The sequence below is a fragment of the Acartia tonsa genome, chromosome 2 (assembly GCF_053477335.1).
Source record: "Acartia tonsa isolate MP-2025a chromosome 2, ASM5347733v1, whole genome shotgun sequence".
Classification (NCBI taxonomy): Eukaryota; Metazoa; Arthropoda; class Copepoda; order Calanoida; family Acartiidae; genus Acartia; species Acartia tonsa.
Genome location: NC_137261.1, coordinates 49,494,063 through 49,516,955, shown reverse-complemented (window position 1 = coordinate 49,516,955; position 22,893 = coordinate 49,494,063). Strand labels below are relative to the sequence as shown.

General features: G+C 32.7%; 2 protein-coding genes across 3 annotated transcripts; one reads left to right on the top strand and one right to left on the bottom strand.

Moving 5' to 3' along the window:
- The first annotated feature begins 9,742 nt into the window (after positions 1–9,742).
- LOC145312079 (uncharacterized) lies at positions 9,743–11,362 on the top strand. The gene is made up of 2 exons (XM_080151214.1): positions 9,743–10,834; positions 10,953–11,362. The coding sequence occupies exons 1-2, from the start codon at positions 10,046–10,048 to the stop codon at positions 11,289–11,291; spliced, it is 1,128 nt and encodes a 375-aa protein (XP_080007340.1). The 5' UTR covers positions 9,743–10,045; the 3' UTR covers positions 11,292–11,362.
- A 2,049-nt stretch (positions 11,363–13,411) lies between these two features.
- LOC145312078 (uncharacterized) lies at positions 13,412–15,836 on the bottom strand. 2 transcript variants are annotated; one of them, XM_080151213.1, is made up of 3 exons: positions 14,986–15,776; positions 14,083–14,940; positions 13,412–13,947 (listed from the first exon to the last, which is right to left on the bottom strand). In XM_080151213.1, the coding sequence occupies exons 1-3, from the start codon at positions 15,733–15,735 to the stop codon at positions 13,792–13,794; spliced, it is 1,764 nt and encodes a 587-aa protein (XP_080007339.1). In that variant the 5' UTR covers positions 15,736–15,776; the 3' UTR covers positions 13,412–13,791. The 2 variants fall into 2 exon arrangements, with proteins under 2 accessions (XP_080007339.1, XP_080007338.1); XM_080151212.1 differs by having other exon boundaries at positions 14,083–15,836.
- Between the last annotated feature and the right edge of the window lie 7,057 nt (positions 15,837–22,893).

The window sequence follows — 22,893 nt, the reverse complement described above, 5'->3', positions numbered from 1 at the left end:
ATTTCTTATTTGTTAACTTTGGGGATTTTAATTAAATTTTAGTTGGTTGGTTCATTATTTTGAGTTTCAACCACTGATTTTAATCTACAAAAGGGTAAATTTGTGTATCATCAGTTTGGATATACATCAATTTATTGGCCATTATCTTATCCCTATAGATCCCTGCATTTTAACAGACCGTTATGATGTTTAGCAGCTGAAGTTATCATTCATTTCAACAGCTCCTAAATTGCTGCCGGACCAATAATAAAAGTGCGGCTGCTTAACCCTTTTTTATTTCATTTATTTATTTATAGAAACTGCAATTAAACTACAATCATACACAAACAAGAATGAGCACAACATTAAGTAACTAAGCTTTAAAACACATTGAGACACAAATAGCAAAAGCCAAAAGTTATGTGTTCATTATTTTCTTTCTTTAGTAGAATACCCTACATATGGAGTAGTAGATGCACTGCATTATAACATTAGAAATTATGTAAATTTTACTAAACTCGTAATGATCAAGTTATAAATTAAACCTTGCAAATCATGATAAAACCAAAAAACGCATAGCCGAGAAAAACCACAAATTTCAAAATTTAGATTATAAAATTGACCTTTCCTAGCAAGGACGTCCAAGGGGTGGGGGCAGGGGGGGTAAAGCGGTGATTACTCCCCACCCAAACGAATATTTAGATGCCGAAGCACCCCCAAATTTTTTTTCATTTTATCCCCCTCATATAAAGTTTACCCCTGCCTTGGGGTTGCCAACCATTAAGGAGGGGGTATTTACACCCCCCCCCCAAAAAAAAAAAATAAATAATACTAATTTTTTTGGTGCGCTTCACACGCATTTTTACTAACGCTATCAAGATTTTTTACCACTGCCCAAAATCGAAAAACAATATAGTTCCACCGGATTATACCTTACCAGGGCCTATTTGAAGCTACACTTTAAAGGAGAATCATATTGGTACATTAGTTAGCATGTAAAGTAGGTACTTTTTTACATTATTACCTCAGGGATAAATTTTTTAGCGGTGAAGTAATTAACCCCCACCCCGACATATTATGGGGGAATTTACCCCTCCAAACAGATTTCAGGGAGGTTATTCCCCCCCCCCCCTACACAAGGAAATTTTCATCACAGGGTAAAAATTTTGGGTGGGTGTAAAAAAAAATTTTTCCCACCCCAAAAAAAAATCCCCCTCCCCAAATAAAAAAGCTTGGACGCCCTTGTTTCCTAGAAAGTATGAGACCATCCAACACCTTATATTGTTACATTGCTTAGAAACACATTTCTCAAAAATGTAAAGATTCTTATCTGACCATTGCACTGGGCCCGTAGAATTATTTCAGCTTAGTCAATGCTTTCATTATTTACAGGAGAAATTTTTTATTTCAACATTATTCTTATGTAGTAAAAATTAGACTTTCAATATTTCAATAAACTAAAAAAAATTTACCATAAACCACAATGCTAATGTTAATCTTTTAGATTTTTTTTATAGATATCGCTTCACACTGTAGATATTTTTTTAGGGGAAAGTGAAAAAAATTGGTTTGATTCCTGTTTCGTTGCCACTGCGGGGCCAATGACTTAGGTAAATTAGAAATCATGGTTTTTTTTGTATGAATTTTAATGCCTAGAATTGAATTTAGATGTTATCAAATATCAATTTGATTGTGCTTCTATATTTTATGGTATCATGGTTCTAACAGAAAGATAATAATCAAAACATAATTTCATTTTTTTTCCATTTTATGGCAATAAAATTAACATCGAATGATATATATTTTGTTAGCCTATAAATCTGACCTTTTTTCCAAATATTTCAAATACCTTGTAATAATAACCTAAAAAGTACAATATTTTAAGAATTTATTGCTTTTCTTAAAACTCAAGCCCATAAAACCAAAATAATTAATAATTATTTGATTATAAATAATATGAAATTAAGTGTCCCGCATATGATAATAGACGAAAAAATGTTTCTTCTATAAATAAGTGTAAAATGTTACACTTTTCAGGAAAGCTTTATAAATATATGTCTTTGGATAATTTTAGGCTATTTTACTAAACTATTTGCAATTATTTAAAAGCTAGGGGCAAAGTAACTAGTAGTAAGAAAAGGAAGCAGTTTATTTGTCATTTTCCTCTTTTTTCCCTGATATTTCTAAAGATAACAAACAGCCTCCCCCTCCCCGGAAACGATTGGATGATGCTTTAAAATAACTCTTCCCTCGGTCAAATTTTAGAATCAAGTGTGCAGTGATGGTTCAATATTGCATCAAACTTGCGGACACACAATGCAAATAAAATTTCCACGTCAAGTGGAGATCAACTTACAAATAGATATCAGAGTAGTATCCAAGTTTTTTAACAGGAATGGAAGCCGACATTGTTAAAAACTGACGACATTACACAGAAGAATTATGGACATATCCTTTTTCAAAATTAATTTCTAGGACTACAAACTTTACAAAGTCTTACATTTTCAGTTCATTTCTGTAGTATAGAAAGACAACTTCCTCCCTTCCTTTTTCAAAGACCATTTTCGTCTGCTTCTAAATTATTTTCTGCTATTTGGCAGTGTTAATATAAGCATCGCTATTGGTCTATTTTCAATGCAATGGCCTAATATAAAGGTTGCACAAGGCGGTTGCGATGGGGAGATACAGTTATTTAACCCTTTCTCCCTTTAGTGTTTTACTCAAATGTAATTAACGTAATATTTTTTCTTGTTAAAAAGGCCTTACTACTTTTACAATGGTGACAGAACTACTTTGGTATATATAGAAGTATGTATAACAAGCAAAACCAATAAAACTTGAATATCTTTTCAATTCCCAAGGCATAGTCGATATTCTTATAATATAGATCAAGCAAATACATTCCACAGTTCAATTCAATCTTCTGAGAGTACTCTAGGTAATGACTTTTTAAACTTTTATGTAAAACTGATAAAGTGTTGTTTGTTTAGGGCAGGGTTGCTTTACAAACTATTAAGAAGCAAATTTAATTACTGTAGATGAACTTTGAAAGTACTGTGGCCCCCCAAAAAATGTTAGAAGTCTCGCCATTATGAAGTTAACACATTGCATTGGAAGAGGTCAATAAATTGTTATATAACTATTTTAATTATTGGTAATTATATTTAATGGTCCTATATTTTCAAAAACTTTTTCTCTAATTAAGATTTTTTATATGAAGCGCAGTTACTATTTTATTAAAATGTTATTGCTAAAAAAAGACAAGTATTAAATAAATATAAAATTTCACCTTAGTCTGTTAATTCAGTTGGGCACACAAGTTCCTTTTTTGTTAATTATTTAACGTTTTGGTTTATTTTCTTATCGGTAAAATATTCAAACAGTTGTAGTAGTTTTGTATTTAGAATAAAATAAAATTATTTTGCCAGACAAAAGTAATAAATTATTAAGATTTTCCTTTCTTTGTTGACTAAACAGAAAATGAAAAGTTGTTACAAATAATTTTTCTCTACTGCAATATTACATTACTCAATACATCTCAATTCAAGAAAATTAAACTGACTTCATCACAACAAGTTAAAAAGGATTAAGTAGGTTCCTCATTAATTCTTTTAGTAAAGAATATTTTCAATTTCTTAACTGTGTATTCCCTCCGCAAGCATTCAATACAATAAGTAGCACAAAATATCAATTTTCAGACAAGTGCCATTTATAGTTTTTGCAAAAATAAGGGGATATGATAATGGAATATAAAAAAAAGAAATCAAATGTTAGACAGTCTGCCTTTTCACAACTTTAAATCAATACTAATAGTAAATATAAAAATGATTTCATTGAAATACCATAAACAAAACCCCTCTCCTAATTTTTACAAAATGTACAGATTTAGTTTTCAAGTTATGTTTGGTAAATTTTTCCCTGTATCCCAGAGTTTTTATTACAGTATTGATATTTTCTTGTAGGATATAAACGGTTTCCTTAAGTAGTGTCTTGTGTCTTCAAATTGTTTTTTATACTATGGAATTTTTGTAGCAAAGCTACTTTATTTGTTTTTTATTCTTAGAGCTTTAGTTTGTCGATTAGGTAGTACACAATGTATATAACTTTGTACAATTTATGGGAATAAGTTGAGGGTTCTGGTGCAATAAGTGGATGACTCAAAACTCTCGGGAAGGTGGAAAACAATGTCTCTTAAGTTATTGCTCCCCCTCAATAAATGTTAAGATGGATAACCCAGACAACTACCTGACCCAAGCGGTGGGGACCTTTTTCGTCAGGTAGGAATTTGCTTTTTTCAATAATGACTGTCTACTAATGACAGAAAAAGTATTATTCCTATTCAAGATAAACCTTTTCTATTTGGCTTGAACACGAGCATTGACGTTATGTATGTTTTTTCTATAACTAAAGGAATAAGGAAGAGAACAAGGATTTACTCACTTTTGCATACTTAGATTAATTTATGATATATATAACTTTCATCCAGACTTCAATAAACGATGTCTTCTTGTCCTACGGCGTCTTTAAGCTTTTTATTGGGAGGGGGGGGGGGGGTAAGATATCCCCAACCCCCCCTAAAAGAAGAAAAAAATACTTTACAAAAATTTCTTAATTTTGAATTTTAGAACATAAACCTTCTTTATAGCCACTGCAGGGGGCTCTAACCCTGCGGGGACCAACACCTATAGGTGACTAATCTTTTGGGCCCTAACATATCCTTATCTAACCTAAAATCAGCACTAAAAATACCTTTTTAATGAATTATTTGGGGTCTAGATGATGTTAATTTTACCTGATTATCAGAGCATTTACTTTTTCCAATATGGCTGGTCTAATATGAATTTATTATTACAAATATTAGATTATAGTGAACTCCTTTGAGAAAAGAATAATGCAGTACCAGGTACTTACAATACATACATATGAATGGATATAACGGATGTATAAATAAGGAGTTAATATTATCTAACTTAAACTAGTGAAACACTTTGCGAATCAACTATTAAGACAGTAAAAAGCACAAAATAAGTTATTGTATCCTTTTAATGATATATAAAAATAAAGTAGAGAATTGTATGCATAGATGCATAGATGATTTTTTCACTGGTGGAATAGTTAAAGACATTGAAGTAAAATATTCTTACTGAAATTAGTAACAACTATGCTTCTGTACATGAGGGCTTTGCAACATGCAATGCAAAATTGTAAGTAAATTTGTTGAAAAACTGCTGGATACAGGATAATGTTTATGGACATACTTACAATTTTAGGACTTGATTATAGAGTTGCTTTGTTTATAATATTTTACTTTGTTGTCCCAGGAATCAAAATACCAAAAATTAGATCGATCGGATAATGAGATCTCATAAAAATTTGTTTTTAAAAAAGTAGAAAATCAACATGTTTAAAATGGACGTACGGACATTCTGGTAATGATTATAGAGTTGCTACGCTTTCTAAATCGTACCCAACTACTACAGGAATCACCATGCAAAGTTTGAAATCTATAGGACAATTCTAACGTGCCAAAGAAGGTGTATCAACTTTTTTTTTATAGCTAGCCGGTTCTTTTAGTAAGTAGTAGATGTAAAATTTTTCATAGAATTCAGATATGCAATCGGTTTTTTTGTAGACCTCTTATTTTTTAAGTAATTTAAGTTTTTAAAAAAAATAATTAAGTCGATTTTAAGGTACTAAAACGCAACAAAATAAAAGAAGAAAATGGCCAGTAAGAACAAAAATAGTAAGATCTTTAATTTGACACCTTACTTTTAAAATTCTGTTGAGTAATTATTGAAAAAATCTATTTTTTTAACCTCGGTTTAATAAAAACTTTAGACCTAAATATTTTCTCAAACAGACATAAAAAACATGGGTTCATATATACCTTTAGAATCAGAAAAATATTACGAATCCATTGTAAGCAAAATTGAAAAAAAGTAAAAAAATAAACAAATGGCCAATTATATTTTTTGTTCAGGCAACACTATTGTCTTCCCTTTTTTACCCCCTCTTTACCCCCTCTTTACTCCCTTCCCATTTTTATACTCAATTCAAGAATTAAGACGTTGCCTGTATAATATAATATGATGTTTTCATATAATTCCTTTTATTGTAGTTTATATACTATATTGTAAACTTTTTTTTTCAATTTTGCTTACAATGAATTCGTAATATTTTTCTGATTCTAAAGGTATATATGAACCCATATTTTTTTACCTGTGAAATAATAAAATTAAGTCTAAAGTTTTTATTCTTGTGGGTTTAAAAAAATCGATTTTTTCAATAATTACCTGACAGAATTGAAAAAGTAAGGTGTCAAATTAAAGATCTTACTATTTTTGTTCATAATGGCCATTTTCTTTCTTTTTTTTGTTGCATTTTAGTACCTTAAAATCGACTAAATTTTTTTTTTTTTAACTTAAATTACTTAAAAAGTAAGAGGTCTACAAAAAAAACCGATTGCATATCTGAATTCTATGAAAAATTTTACATCTACTACTTACTAAAAGAACCGGCTAGCTATAAAAAAAAAGTTGATACACCTTCTTTCAAAATTAACGAAAATAGCTATTTGTCACGGACGGACGGACGGACCGTTCCTAAGTATAGAAAAGCTACGCTTTAAAAATCATGTAAGCCAGATAGATAAACTTTCTAATACTTTGTATTTTAGATAGTTAGTAATAAATTATGTTTTTTAATAGAGTATATGGCCATTTTAACAATATTTTAGAAAACAAAATAACATGCAGGCATTTTTTTACAAGCCTGTGGCCTATAAATAGTAATGTAAGTCAAAGCTAACTTTATGTAACGTTGGTTACATATACTAGTACGTATAAAAGGTGGTCCCACCCAGCGTGTGTATAATATATGGCCATTATTACGTGCATGTATCAGAAAGACGCTCACGGTTTAAATGGAAACAGATTTAAAAGAAAAATATCTTTGCTATTAAATTTATATACCTTTTAAAAACTCTCATTAAATGAGAAACTTTAAAAATAAAAGATAATAACTTTCTGAAAGCAAATTACGCCTGTATCTGTTCCAAAGCACTACCCTTTACAAATGATAATTTTTAATAATTTAGATGCTATATGCCTCGAATCTCTGTTGACGCCCTCAACAAATCTGTCTTCATAAATATTTAGATACTTTGGTTGCGTAAGCTTGGTCGAATTTGATCCACTGACAAGAAATTCAGGATTTATTGTAACTGGTTTCTACCCCATCCCTTATCCTCTACCCCACTTTTGCTTTCATTACAAAATTCTTCCATCCACACTTAACAACGCTACTCAATAATGTAGCTCACCAAATTTACACATAAACTGACATTAAAAAGCGAAATACATATCATTCATTATGAAAATGATATATCCAAGTGCGTCTGTCGATAAAAAGAGAAAGACGCAATCACTCATTTAGCTCTTTATTTTTAATTTTTTTAGTTTAAAACTATTGTACTCAGCTAATCCTTGGCTGATTTAGGCTTTTAATTATATCCTGGCTGAGACAAATTTAGATCCGTTGACTAATCAAAAATCGGTTCAGTTAGAGGGATACCCAACGTCTCATTTTATTGCTACCCAAGTCTTATAACTACGTTGTAATAATATGTAACCCCCTAAATTAAGTTTAGATGAATGTGTACTATATATATTTAAATCACGCCCCTACCGCGTGGGTTAGTTTGGCACTCCTTTGTCAACAACCGCCCCGATTCCCCCCCCCCCCTTCCCCCTAATATGACAACGCTATAACCAACCAAATCATGTTATCAGAACGTTGGTGCATTTAATTTCATCAATTTTTTTGTTGTGTCCAGATCCTCCAGAAATCTTAAAAAGCCTCCTTTGACCGCAATTTTTGACCTAGAGACTTCAAATTTTAAACTTAGGCTATTCTTACATGTCTACATAACATGTTTCATAAAGATCCGTATTCCCGATGACTGATGACTGCAGCGGCTGGCAGCTGCTAAGTACAGCTGCGGCAGTCACAAAAAAAATAGTTTTTCTTATTCAAAAATAAGATATTACAGCTGTTTAAATTTTTTACGTAAAAAGAACCTAAAAACAAAAGTTGTCACATATAAGGGTAAAGGAATGAAATTTGATTTTGACTCACTTATAGCAGGAAATTCATTATCAACCTGGGGACTTGCACAAAAAAAAATAGCCCTCTAGCTCTAATGTGAGCTGAGATAATAGAAATTGTGTTAGTTATTTTTTTTTAGTTTTGTCTGCTAGGATCATAATAAATTCTGCTGCAATTGTGCGCTAGTCCCCAAAGTCAGTCAGACCTTGATAATTCCTTCACAAACACTTTAACCCTTACAGATCGGGGAGGGGCTAAATTAGCCTCCCCCCTCTAGTTTTTTCAACGTCATTTTTTTAGGCAAGATAGACAGCTGTGACTTCATGACTTTTTAAGTTTAGTAATTATACGTCGGCAAGACTTGATATTTTAAGAATATCTGGTCTGTGTCGGTCGTGGTGTCCAGTCAAAGTCGGTTAGGTAGCACCAACATTAGAAAAAAATCTAAATAAATCTTAATTTCTACATTATGACTTTTGTGTATAAGGTAGAGACCTAAAATTTTTTTTGGCGAATGCTTAGATATCATTGGACATCTGAGAAAATGGTGTTATGACCGTTTGACCGCTCTCTGACCGATTTTATGACCGATTTTTGTCTGGCTTTTTCTATAGACATATATCATGAATATCGTGGCTTCTATTACAGCTAGACCCATATAATTTTTTTTGGTAAATCCTTGAGCAATAATGAACTTTTGTAAATAGAAAGGTCGTGACCATTTGACCATTCCTTGACCGATTTTCTATTTCCTACCTGTAGTGTTTCTGTTTTTAAGCTGCCAGTTGCCGAATTTTAAAACAGCTCTAGACCAGCAAATTTTTGTTTTTATTCTTTTATTGTCATCATAAACAGATACAAATATTAATTGGCGCCGCCAACCGCCGTTTTACCGCCGTAACCGCTGAAACTGGCGGTTTCTGTTATTTTCCGTTTTTCGGCGATGGCCAGAAAAAGTAATTTTAAAAGAAATTTAATTAAAGTTCGTCCTAAAATATGGTTATCCTAGCTTTAAAATTGGCCGATCTATAGCTGTTTTGATATTTAGCGGATGGCCGCTAAACAGCGGCTGAGAAGCGGTCTGGCTGCTATGACTAGAAAAAGTAATTTTCTCTAAAATTACACATGAACCACCTGAAAAAAAATTACGTCTCTATCTGTAACAGGAGCCGAGATAGAGAGGGGGGCTAAATACCCCCCTCCCTTCGATCTATTAAGGTGGGAATTTGGGCCTGTCTGTAAGGGTCAAGCAGGTCTACAATGTTTGAGACCCCTAACATATTGAAAATTTGATCCATTGTCCCCTCTTTACCTCCCTGGTTATTAATCATACGCAATTTTGTTTAGATTTATAAATAATATTGAATATTTAATGTTTTTTTACATTTTTTTGATTATTGTCTGTTTTGTTGGGCTTCGTTTTTATAGATGTGTCATCCTTGTTTTATTACATATGTAATGCATATTTTAATATTGTATAAAAGTGTTGTATATGTTTATAAATGCACCTATAAACAAAATCAAAATTATTCAAAATAGATAACAAAAATATTTCTTATTTTAAATTGCATTGCTTTAGAATAAATTTACAATCAATCATAATAAAGTAAATTATTTCAAAGTATATTATCTTAATTTTATCTTAAAATTTAACTTCAGTGTCAGAGAGACGTCAATTGAAAGTGTGTGTAAAATTCTGTACAATATTACACCTCTAGAAAATTCTCTCAACACCATTGAGAAGTCTTTTCTCGCAACTCACGTCATTTTCTTACTCTCTGCTTTCCCCCCACACCATAAAAATTGCGCGGACGCAAATGCTCTGGTTTAGAAAGAAGCCGGGTGCCTAAAAAACTGCTTACAGTGGAGCCATAGTGTTACCATGTAAATGAGAAGAATGTAGGGCGATGAAGCTATATATAGACCTAATACTCAGCAAAGCAGCGCATTCACACTCAAAATGCAGGGCTTTCTGGTTGCAGCACCTGTGCTTTTCTGTCTTACACAGGCAGCACCACAAAGTAACTTTGAATATAATCCTGATGAAGCAGACAAATATGTTAAAGCTAATCCGTATAAATATGATCCAGATAACAATGATAAGCCCTGGAGTTTTAACTATGATCCTGCCAAAGATTCAAACTCTTTCAATTATGATCCTTCCAGTGCTGTAGCCTACAACTATGCATATGACCCACAGAAGGATAAATATAAGTACACATATGATCCCAGCAAGCAACAGTCTTTTGATACCAGCAATCTAGAGGATCTTCTGGGATCTCTACAGGCCATCAGCAAGAGCAAACTTCTTGGTGACACTTTGAAAGACTGCAAAGCTCTGCAGGATTTACCCGAGGCTATTGAAGAAACAAATGAGGCAGTTGCATCTAAACGTGGAGAAATTGAAAGTGCCTTTAATGGTCTTACAAGAGCTCGCGATGGTCAGCAGGAACCTGGAGACACTGTCAGACAAATCTCTTCAGCCATTGGAGCTATTGAGCCTCTCATTCCTGTTGTTACTAGACTGTTTAACTTTAACAATGAAGGCTGCAAGCTTGACCAGTCTGCCAGGAAAAAGAGACAGACATTCGATGCCTGTGCTGATCCTACAGAATTGTCCAAGGATGTGTTCCTGGGTGTTGCTGATCTCCTGGAGTTGACTGCTGAACTCCAAACTGAGAATCCTGGCAGATACAACCTGGACACAAATGAGATCCAGGAGCAAGCTGAGCTTATCAGAGATGGAGCGGTAAGTGTTATTTTCTTAATTTGTTTAAATCTTAATCTAACACAGAACAGTGACTATTACAACTAAGCAACTTTTCTTTCAATATTTGAAAGTTTGTATTACAAATATTATTTTTTAGGATATTCTGCAAGACATCAACTTGACTCCTCTAGTTAGCGCTGCTACCTTCGATACTAACTGTCCCACCCAATTATCAGAGCTGAAGACCACCCTTGCTGACCTAGCTGATCTGGTTGATCTGTTTACTCCTGAAGAGAAGAAAAAAGCTGCCCCCGCAGCTGCAGTAGTTGTTCAAAGAACAGCTGCCCCTGCCTTCCCAAGAGCCCAAGTAGCTTCAGTTGTCCCTTCAACTTTTGTATCACAATCAAGACCAGCTTCACCAGTTGTACCTCAAAGATTTGTTCATGTTCAGGGATCCCAGTATCCTCAAGCTTATGTACCTCAAGTTTATTATTAAAATTGTTTATAATTAAGTTTATGTTGTCAACCAATGATTATAGTCTTATCAAAAATAAATTTACTCCATAATTGCATATTAATTAAATTGGTGTTTAATAAAAAAATATTATTAATGTTTTTATTACTTTGTCACTAAAGCCTTACAAATCGACACAAGTAGTCAAGGAATTATTTTCAAGGTTATTACTGTATTAGAAGAGGTTACATCCCCCTCCCCCCCAAAAAAGTTTTTTTTCTTTCTTGTGTCTGAACCCTAAAAGTAAAATTGAATGGGATGGTCGACGCTTCCCTGCCATATAGGCCTCTATAATCGTCAGTTAATATAAAAACAAAAGATTGTTATTGTATAACTTATCATACGAATGCTCAAGTTTTTTTTAAATTTAATCTATAAAGAGAATTAATCTGTTCAGTGGTTAGCGAGATCTTTGAGTACAGACAGACAGACACAGATCCTGTTACTTTTATATTAAGATATACATAGAGGGCTGTATTAACATCAGGTCCAACAATCAGACATAACTTTACCGCCTAAACAAAGAAAACATCCGGGAAAACAAACAACCTTCTGATTGCACGACATTTGACTGGAAGTTAATAGTTTTTATGGCATTAACTTTCAAGTGTCAATGTTATAAGAAATAGAGTTTTAGATATATTAAATTTATCTATAATACAATGTATAAGTCCGTCCGTCCGTCTGTCTGTCCCTAAAAATCTCTGTAACCACTGAACCGATTGAATTCTACTGTTCAAGGAATTTATCTACTGGTCCTGTGGTGGTCTTAAGCTATTTTCTTGGGGGTGGGACACCCCTAAAAAACAAAAAAATCCCCCTCAATTTTTTAAATTTAAAATGTAGTAATTGCAGCACCAGAGGTAATTAATTTTTTTTAAATTACCTCTTTGGGCAAAGCCCCTAGAGGCTAGGGACGAAACCGTTATTTTTTTTAATAAACTAAAAACTTTTAAAAATTCCTAAAAATATGGCTAATTTGTTTATCTTTAACATGTATTTGACTACACCCTAAAGACAGAATGGCAGCAGCTGTCCTCCGAAATGATATTAGTAAAATTTCTTATTTTCTAAAATTTATTTTATTGAAAATACATTTAATTAACAATTATGCATAATCTTATAATATGAAGTAGCAGGGTTTTTTGTCTGAAGCTTAGGATCTCAGAAATTAAAAGTATGAATTAGTTGTATATTATTCTGCCATACCTAAACCTCCCCTAGAGGATAGGGGAGAAGCACCTAGTCCTTATGATAAAGTAAAAGAATGTCTACCTGTCTATACCGAAAGATATCACTAACCACTAAACCGATATGGTTTATAACTATTTTGGGGGATGGTACCACCACCCTCCCAAGAGAAATTATCCATTGGAAATAATTAATTCCCCCCCCCCACTTTCTATTTTCTTTTTAAAACTAAAATTAACTGAATATAAAAAGTCCCTTCCAAATTAACTTTTTGATTCTTCTTTTTAAATCTAAAATAATAAATAGGAATTTTAAATTATATTTATTGCAACCATTAAAAATGAATAACACAGCTGCTAATCTGTATATTCAAATTTGCTTTTTCATTTGATTGTAAAATTGTTGAAGAATCTAATTGTTACAGAAATGATCATGTTTAAATTTGTTAAGAAAATTCTAACATGTCTAGCTCAACGATAAGAGCTACCTGTTATGGACAGACTAACATACTTTTTACATAGAAAAGCTTCTCATTTTAAAAAAGCTTTTTTACTTTTGAATTTAATCTTCAATGTTTTAATTGCAAGAAATAAACTTTTATTAACTTAAACAAGAACGAAGTAAAATAAGCAGCGTTATACTGTTAGTATTTAGGAAACCATTAGACAAAGAATTAAATGTTAATTTCGATATTGGATACAATTTAAAACTTATCAGATTAATTTTTGTGTAAATTATTATTGGTAAAAAAGTACTCATGTTGATTAAGTGCGCTTCTTATGGATATTTTTTTCCTTCATTAAATAGAAATTAAAATAGCTGATGCTTCAATTTTGCCAGATAAATCACGTGACTATCGTTTACAGGAAAAGCAGAAAATAATTTAGATATAATTTAAGAAAACAACAAAACTAGCTTTCATATTTATTTCTAATTACATGTTGAGATAGATAGATATGAAAATTGGATAGAAAATAAATTTTTCATAATTTATAATTTTTAAAGTAAATTTTGCTCAGATTTGAAAAAATAAGCAAAATAATTTTGATTATTAACATTTTTAACACGGTATACTTTGTTAAAGCATTGTTAAGGACTAAATCAGTTAAAAAAATGGTATAATATAATAGTAGACAGGTTTACCTAACCAGATGCCAAATATCAGCCATATGTAAGTGTGTGTATTGTCAGACAAAAAAATCAATAAAAAAAACTAAAAACTAAAAACAAATATCTTTAAAGTTTAACAAAGTTGTTTACAGGTACAAGAGAGAAAAATATGAATTTTTTTTTATTTTGACAAATCTTCTTTTTTAATAATGGAAGCTAAGTCAGCTACCTCTTCTAATGTTTTGGCTACAGCTGGAATTGATGTGACACAATCTCCGCCTGAGCTGGGTTTACTGTCTTTTTTGGGCTCCTCAAAATTCAAATCTCTCAACAGCTCCTAAAATATTGAATCAATTTATATTTGTTTATACATAACCCTACAAATCCTCTTTTTGTATAATTCATATTTACAACCATTTAAATTCCTTTTGTTGTAATTTTAAAAACTAAAAAAAGATTAAATGATACTTACAGCACCATCTCTGATGACAGCAACAGTTTTTCCAAGATCGCTAAGCTCACTCTGAGCATCAAAAGCATCAGCAATCTTCTCAAAGGCCTTCAACAGCTCAGAAACTCCCATTAAAACATCACTGCTAAAAGTTGATGAATCCTCACACAGGGAAGTAAAACCTCCTTCTTCAAGCTTTTTGGCAAGGTCAGCAAGAATCTTTGTTGTCTGGCCACCCTTTGTGATCTTTGACTTGGTGGCATCATCAGTAGAAACAAGGTTGGTGGTACCAAGAACTTCAAGAAGAGTTCCAATCTGGTTAAATCCAACAACTGTGGCTTGGACATTAGAACCACAACCTTCACTTTTGGGGAAGATTTCTCTAAAAATAGGAAGTAGAGGGTTGATGGCTAGAAGAGCATTACTTGCCTCCAATAAAACTACTTGTGTGTTGTTTTCATTCTTCTTCATTTCCTGGGCAGCAGCAATTATATTGATTAGGTCACTTCTGGAAGATATGGCAGCTTCATTCAATTTTTGAAGCACTTCAGCAATATTTTCAGGTAATGAATTGCAAGGATCAACAGTGTTGAAAATTCTCTTGACCAATCTGTTATTTTGAATTTTAGCAACTACCTCAACAAGCCTAGGACCTTCATTCTTGACATCTTCCAGGGCAGCATCCACAATCTCAGATGCAGGAATATCTGTTCTTAGTTCAGTGGGCACAAAAGGTGTAGATGAAATAGTGAATGGCTTATAAGTAGTGGTGGTAAATCGTGGTGCTACTGTGGTTGAGGCTGTAGTCACAGTATTTCTTGTGGCCTGAACCTGGATATCTCTAAAATATGTTTCAACAGGTTGTCTTACAAAATTTCTTGGGTTCTTGACAAAAGGAGTAGGAGAAGCAACACTGTTGTAAGTCACTGAAGCTGGATTGTAGGGAGCTGGGGCAGGTGCAATTGAGTATGAAACAGGAGCAGGAGATGGATTAAAGGAAGAAGGAGCAGCAACACTGTTGTAAGTCACTGAAGCTGGTTTATGGGGAGCTGGTGCAGTTGAGTATGAAACAGGGGCAGGTAATGGATTATAGGGTGCAGGTGCAGGAGATTTGTTATAGGTAAATGAAGCAGGAGCTGCTACGCTATTGTATGTCACTGAAGCTGGCTTGTAGGGAGCAGGTGCTGGTGCAGTAGAGTATGAAACAGGAGCAGGTGCTGGATTGTATGAGGCATGTGCAGGTGCAGGAGATTTGTTGTAAGCAACAGGAGAAGGAGCAGCAACACTGTTGTAAGTAACTGAAGCTGGTTTGTAGGAAGCAGGTGCAGGTGCAGGAGAGTAAGAAACAGGAGCAGGGGCTGGATTATAAGGTGCAGGAGTAGCACGAGCAGCTGCAGGGTTATACCTAGCAGGAGTAGCCAGGGGTACATAGGTAGGTGCTACATAAGGAGCTTTAGTGGTAGGGGGGATATATTTAATTGATGACGTCACTGGGGCAGATTCTGAAAAAGCCTGGGATGCAGGATAACTATTGCGCCCAAAGTATGTAAAGGATTGGAAAGATTTGGCAGAACCATGGTGAATAACAGGACTATGATGTGACACTTGGCCACTCACACTTGCAGCTGTTAAACAGCCAGCTATAACACTTATTAATGCTGTTGGGCTCCGCATGGTCTGACTGGTTGACTTCAAATGACTAGAGAAAATACTTCTTTAAACATTTATATGCTTTTGCTACTTTTTTTGGGCGCTTCGAAGGTGGTACTATTTGTAATACAACGGTGCATAGGGGGGAGGGGGGGGACACAGAACGGACGACCCATCGCGAGATTATGAAATTGAAACTTTAAGTAACATCAAAAGTTGGTCGTACTAGAGGACTGAAAACTCAAGAAAAAGAGAGAAGGGAATGAAATGGGGTATGGGTGATTGAAACGCGCGCCGGTTTTCAATAAGTGAACATGATGGAAACAAAATAGGATGCCCCTAAAACTTTTGCGGAGGCCCTATTAAAAAAAAGAAAAGGAAGCGCCATATGCTTTATATGAAACCATACTACATGACATTTACACAATTTTAATTTAATTTATAAGATTAACTTGTTAGTTTAGTATAAACCATGATTTCAATTAATTGTTTACTTAAAAACACATTACACAATATCTAGTGTATAGTATTAATGTACTATCTTATTGATGCTTCAAAGGTCATTGCAGTCTAACAAAGACTAGCAAGACCATAAGTAACGCAGCAACAATAAGCTAAATAATTTGTGGACTAAATATTGGCGAGCTATTAAAATCTTTTAGTAAAATTTATTTTAAGGTAATTTAAAAAAAATGAGAATAAAAAAGAAATTAAAGAATTAAATGTATGTACAGACATACACATGTTATAGAGTAATCTGCAATATTAGAAAACACACAAAAGATTCTTGCTGCAACTTACTGTACATTATTTAAGTAACTAGCGGCTTCACCCCTAGCCTCTAGGGGCTTTGCCCCATGAGGTAGTTTTGTGAAATTTATTAGATCAAAGTCATCTTGAGATAATTAGTTGATAAAAATGGACAAGTAGCAAACATTTGAAGCTAATCTAAGAGGTCTTGTTTCACTTTATGGAGAGTTAGAATTGTATTGCATTTTTCCCCTTTGATGCGCTGCGCATTTAGAAAAGGAGAAAAAAGTGTTATTGCCCTCTTTACACATACGACGACGCTGTGTGTGGCTACCCCCCCCCCCCCCCACACACACACATACACACACATCTATGGAAGGAAAAGGTCAAATGATTTTGATGGACTAAAATAAAATAAAACTTTCAAATTGAAGCAAAACCTTAAATTTTAGTGGAGCCGCTACTCTATAATCAGAGTCTGCCTGATGTTCATTTGTATATTTATAAATTTAAGATTGCATTCATGTCAGAAAAAGTCATAGTCAAAAAAGCATAGCCATTCTAATACAAAAAAAATGTTCGTCCATTTCAATATATGCTTATGATTAATTGTCCTCAAATATAATCGACTTTTTTTTTAAACTAAATAATGATTTAAATATATGCCAATTATGCAATGTTTCAAACAACAGTTTTAAGATAAATTCAGAAGGAAAGAATAAATAAGTTTTTGGGCGTTATCCTCTTCAATTTTTAACCCCCTCGGGCCTCCCCCCCCCCCCCCCCGACTACCGACGAAGAACTATTTTAGGTTAGGTTTTAGGCTAGGGAGCCGAGCACTGCGGCTAGGCAGGCAAGGGGGCCGAGCGCTGCGGCTAGGCAGGCAAAGGGGCCGAGCGCTGCGGCTAGGCAGGCAAGGGGGCCGAGCGCTGCGGCTAGGCAGGCTAGGGAGCCGAGCGCTGCGGCCAGAGTTCATAGTTCTCTGTCAGGGGGGGGGGGGACTCAAATTTTCAATATTGAAAAAAAAATTCTAAGAGGATAATACCGTCTTTTGTTGTTGTTTCAATTTGACAATAAATAAAGCATTAATTTTATTTATTCTACGCCGCTTAAATATTTTTGAATGTTGTCATCCTTGTTTAATACATGTTTTACTTACTGTCCTTACTAACTATAATTTATCATCTAATTTTAAACAAAACGTGTTTTAATTATAAAACAACTACAAGTCTTAAATATTTTATAATTTTCAAAACAGTCCTAAAATTAGTTTTTGATTCATTATATGAAACGAAGAGGTTGTGTGTCTGTCTTTCTGGGTAAACCATGACATCTCGCTTTATAGGGAAGCTTCTTATTAGTGTTGGGAATAATTTTTTCATCTATGTAATTTATTAAAATGCATGTAAAACAAGGATGACAACATCCATAAGTAGCGAAGAACAAAAAATTTTGGATGGGAATACGTACAAGTAGATTTAAAGTGTATTTATTAAAATCAAGAATAGATTATTTTGATACTGATATCCCAAAAAAGTTTTAAAATTGGACCAAAAACAACAAAGCTATGGGGAAATATGTAAAACATATAAAAATAGCCAAAAACCTTCTTAAAGGCAGTCTGACCCCCAAGGTTGTATTTTTAAAACGACAGGAAATTTAATTTTTTTATCTTACCTAAAGAATTTGGAAAATTGGACTATATACATCAGAGATATGAAAAATAAGGGAAAAATAAGGGAAAAATTTAAAAATAGCCAAAAACCTGCAAAAAGGCATTCCGACCGTCATGGTTGTTTTCTTTGAACGACAGGAAATTTAATTTTTATATATATAACGGAAAAAAAATTGGAAATCGGACCATAAACACCAAAGGTATGTAGAAAAATGTGAAAAATAAAAAATAGCCTAAAACCTGCTTAAAGGCAGTCTGACCGTCATAGTTGTTTTCTTTAAACAACAGGAAATTCAATTTTGATATCTATAACTGAAAAAATTTTGGAAATCGGACCATAAACACCAAAGATATGGAGAAAAATTTCAGCCTTTTATCTTTCATAGGAACCGAGAAAATCACGTTTCCCCCAAACTAAGACGGACATACGGACAGACGGACATTTCAAATTATAGAGTAGCTTCGCTACTAAAAACAATACCCCAATATTCATCTTTTTAAAATCGAAGATTTTCTAAAATTAAGGTCGGTTCGTTTGTAAATCTGTCCGTCGAAAACTGTTATCTTTTTACGTTAATCTAAACAGTTTAGAATTGTCCTAGCGATTTCAAACCTTCATGATGATTTCTATAACAATTAGGTAGGATTTGTACAGCGTAACAGCATTTTTTGTATATTATAATTACACTCTTTATCTAATTTTTAGAATAATGATTCCTAGGACAACAAGGTACAATATTCATGCTTTGATTTTATGCTATGTATCATATACTTTTACTATATTTTTTATCATCATATTATCAGAACATCTGTTACATTGTCCGCTAGTCCATCCAGCATAGGTTTGTGCTTAGCTACTTGTCAATTTTATCGTCCTTGTTTTTTTTTATTTCTATGGAATTTGTTTATTATATTCCCCCCCCCCCCCCCCCAACACACACCTTTTTTACTATGTTTTTAGTAGCGAAGCTACTCTATAATTTGAAATGTCCGCCTGTCCGTATGTCCGTATGTCCGTCTGTCCGTATGTCCGTCTGTCCGTATGTCCGTCTTAGTTTGGGGGAAACGTGATTTTCTCGGCTCCTATAAAAGATAAAAGGCTGACAGCATTCCCATTATCAAGGAGCACAATTAACTATAAAACATCAATGGCGATAGGACCGCTTTTTAGCAGGTTTTAGGCTATTTTTGTATTTTTCACATTTTTCTCCATATCTTTGGTGTTTATGGTCCGATTTCCAAAATTTTTTCAGTTATAGAATCATAATTAAATTTCCTGTCGTTTCAAGAAAACAACTATGACGTTCAGACTGCCTTTAAGCAGGTTTTAGGCTATTTTTGTATTTTTCACATTTTTCTCCATACCTTTGGTGTTTATGGCCCAATTTCCAAAGTTTTTCAGTTTTACATATCAAAATTAAATTTCAAGAACACATCAATGGCGGTCAGACTGCCTTTTTGCAGGTTTTTGGCTATTTTTATATTTTTCACACTTTTCTTCATATCTTTAGTGTTTATGGTCCGTTTTTTTTTAATTTTTGTAGTTAAAAATATCAAAATTAAATTTCCCGTTGTTCTGAGCATCCAGTATGTAATTTACTTTGACCGTCAGTCTGTATATTAATAATATAAATAAATACTAAGAAATTAAAAACAAATGTTGAAAAGGTTTCGTGATTTTTTCCTAATATACATGCTTTTGTCAACTAATATCTAATATCTAAATTCTTATTTAATTGTTTATGCTTCGCTACTTATGGATGTTGTCATCCTTGTTATACATTTGTATTAGTTCGGCAGGGTACATTCAATTTTATAGGTGGATATTACATGGCTCGGCAGCAGCGCGTCACCCGCATATAAGCTTCTGGAAAATCAACCTTTAAAATCAATCCTAAAAATTAGCTTGCATTCTAAACCAAATTCTTTTTTAGAGCATTTAAACGGGTTCAAATTTGAGGCTTAGTCGCGGCTGACGCGCGGATGCCGATCACAGGTCGATAAAATCGGTATACAAACATTTTATTACATTGTGATAGTATTAAATGTATACAGACAATAAATAATTTAAAGGCTAATAAACTTTTTATAGGTCTTTTTAAAAATAATAAAATAGAAAGCCAATACACAAAAAGTTAAATTCAATTGAAATCTTACTAGAACCTAATCTATGACAATAACAATAAATAAAATTATTTGTTTTATTTATGGTACTTCAGACCTAAAACTATTTGTAAATCTTTGAGTATAATAAATGAATAAGTATAGATGTATAATCCAGACAAATTTTTGGCCTAATTGGTTGGTACCTTTTATGTTTGCTTGCTTTATACTCTTTTGTGGCGACTTAGCTGTGTTTATATTTCCAACGATATTGGCTGATATTCAAAGACCCAATTGGAAGTCGGCGCACGGTCCCCACCATGTGGGTAATACTTAACATATCTTATATGTATTTAAGATTGTAATATAAATTATAAATATTTTATTTTTATTGCAAAAAAATATATATTTTATATATTCATTATATTAAAGGGCGAGAAGGTTTGAAAGTTGAAATTTCGGATCATATGAAGAAAATGAAGTCATTCCTAAAAAGGACAGAAATTCCCTTCCTTGGGTATAGGAAGGCTATTTACTTTCCTTTTTCTTACAAATTCTCTGTAAGGAAGGTGATTTCTGTCCACTATCTTACAAATTCTCACTAAAGGAAGGTGACCTCTGTCCACCATCTTACAAATTCTTCCTAATTCTTAGAAATTCTTCCTTTTCCTCACTATTACAACTATGCTTAATAAATCTACCTTATTTACCCAAATTCTTACTTATTCTCAGAAATTCTACCTTAATTAGACAAATTCTCCCTTATTCTAAGAAGACCTACCTTATTCAATGAAATTCTTCCTTATTCTAAGAAAATCTACCTTATTCCCTCAAATTCTTCCTTATTCTAAGAAATACTTCCTAATTCTATGAAAATCTACCTTATTCTAAGACATTCTTCCTTATTCTAAGAAAATCTTCCTTATTCTAATAAGATCTACCTTATTCTAAGAAATACTTCCTAATTCTATGATAATCTACCTTATTCTAACAAATTCTCCCTTATTCTAAGAAGACCTACCTTATTCTAGGAAATTCTTCCTTATTCTAAGAAAGTCTACCTTATTCCTTCAAATTCTTCCTTATTCTAAGAAATACTTCCTAATTCTATGAGAATCTACCTTATTCTAAGACATTCTTCCTTATTCTAAGAAAATCTACCTTATTCTAAGACATTCTTCCTTATTCTAAGAAATTCTTCCTTATTCTAATAAGATCTACCTTATTCTAAGAAATACTTCCTAATTCTATGAAAATCTACTTTATTCTAAGACATTCTTCCTTATTCTAAGAAAATCTACCTTATTCTAAGACATTCTTCCTTATTCTAAGAAATTCTACCTTATTCTAAGACATTCTTTCTTATTCTAAGAAATTCTTTCTTATTCTAAGAAATTCTTTCTTATTCTAATAAGATCTACCTTATTCTAAGAAATACTTCCTAATTCTATGAAAATCTACCTTATTATAAGACATTCTTCCTTATTCTAAGAAAATCTACCTTATTCTAAGACATTCTTCCTTATTCTAAGAAAATCTAGCTTATTCTAAGAACTTCTTCCTTTTCCTTACTAATTCTCTCTTATTTTCAGATAACCTAGCTTTTTCTAAGAAGTTCTTCCTTAATTCCCCTAATTCTTCCTTTTTCTCAGATAATTTTCCTAATTTATATTGGGATATCATAACTGAAATAGAGGTATAGAGAATATATAAATTCTGCCTTTTCCCCTTCCTTATTCTCTCAAAATCTTGGTTTTTCTCACATATATTTCCTTATGTTTATTGGGATATCAGAACAACATGTGTAGGATAAGTTTGAGTTGTATCTTTTGACCTGAAATGTTTGTTTGTACTTTAGAGGTGGAAATTCATAAAGTACATTTTAATAGGAACCCCAGTCAGAAGTATGAAATTATCTTAAGAAATAATAGAAAATTCAGTATTTTTTTTGGTTGTATCTTTTGACATTTAGTGTTTATGTTTTTATTCATAAAATTATTAATAATATTAACATAATTTTGCAGAGAAATAAACCTAATAATAACAGGATAACAGAAAAAGACAAGTAGTCTTTACAATCTTTCTCTAGCCAACACATAAAATATTAGACCAAGACCAAAAAAGTAATAATTTCAAAACAAATTAAAATATTTTGTATATTTTACTGATAATTTTCTTCAATAACTATATGTAATTAGCAATCCTTTTATAAAAGTAACAGGATGTTTGTCTGAGCTCCCAAGAAAAATTGCCTAAAGAAAAAAATTTCCCCCCTAACCATCAGAAAAAAATCTTTTCCTTTTCAAAAATAAAATCCCAGGCTTAGAGTCAGACATTTTTATTTGATTAATTACCCAAAGTGTCCATAGAAGCCTCTAGTGGCGTAGCTGCTAGTCTCAACCAATGTAATGTTTTTTTTCTTCACATTCCTATTTATGTGGTACAAACTCTATAGAAAGTTGGCAACTTATTCTTTTCGTCGGTAAACTAAAACAGCTGATAATTATGAAATCAATTCAAGGGCAATTAGAGTGGGTCAATTTTCAATTTTTTTTTTAATTTTGAATTCACCACAATGGATTTATTATTACTTAGATCTTACACGAAACATTTCATGTTCTATAATAGAGTGAACTCTCTTGCGGGCTAAAATA

What these genes read in the sequence shown, in the direction of transcription:
- LOC145312078 (XM_080151212.1), bottom strand. Translation starts at nt 15,735, where the DNA reads ATGCGGAGCCCAACAGCATTAATAAGTGTTATAGCTGGCTGTTTAACA. An exon ending in CTGTCATCAGAGATGGTGCT is followed by an intron (nt 13,948 to 14,082) that starts GTAAGTATCATT and finishes TCAATATTTTAG; the next exon opens with GAGCTGTTGAGAGATTTGAA.
- LOC145312079 (XM_080151214.1), top strand. Translation starts at nt 10,046, where the DNA reads ATGCAGGGCTTTCTGGTTGCAGCACCTGTGCTTTTCTGTCTTACACAG. An exon ending in AGCTTATCAGAGATGGAGCG is followed by an intron (nt 10,835 to 10,952) that starts GTAAGTGTTATT and finishes ATTATTTTTTAG; the next exon opens with GATATTCTGCAAGACATCAA.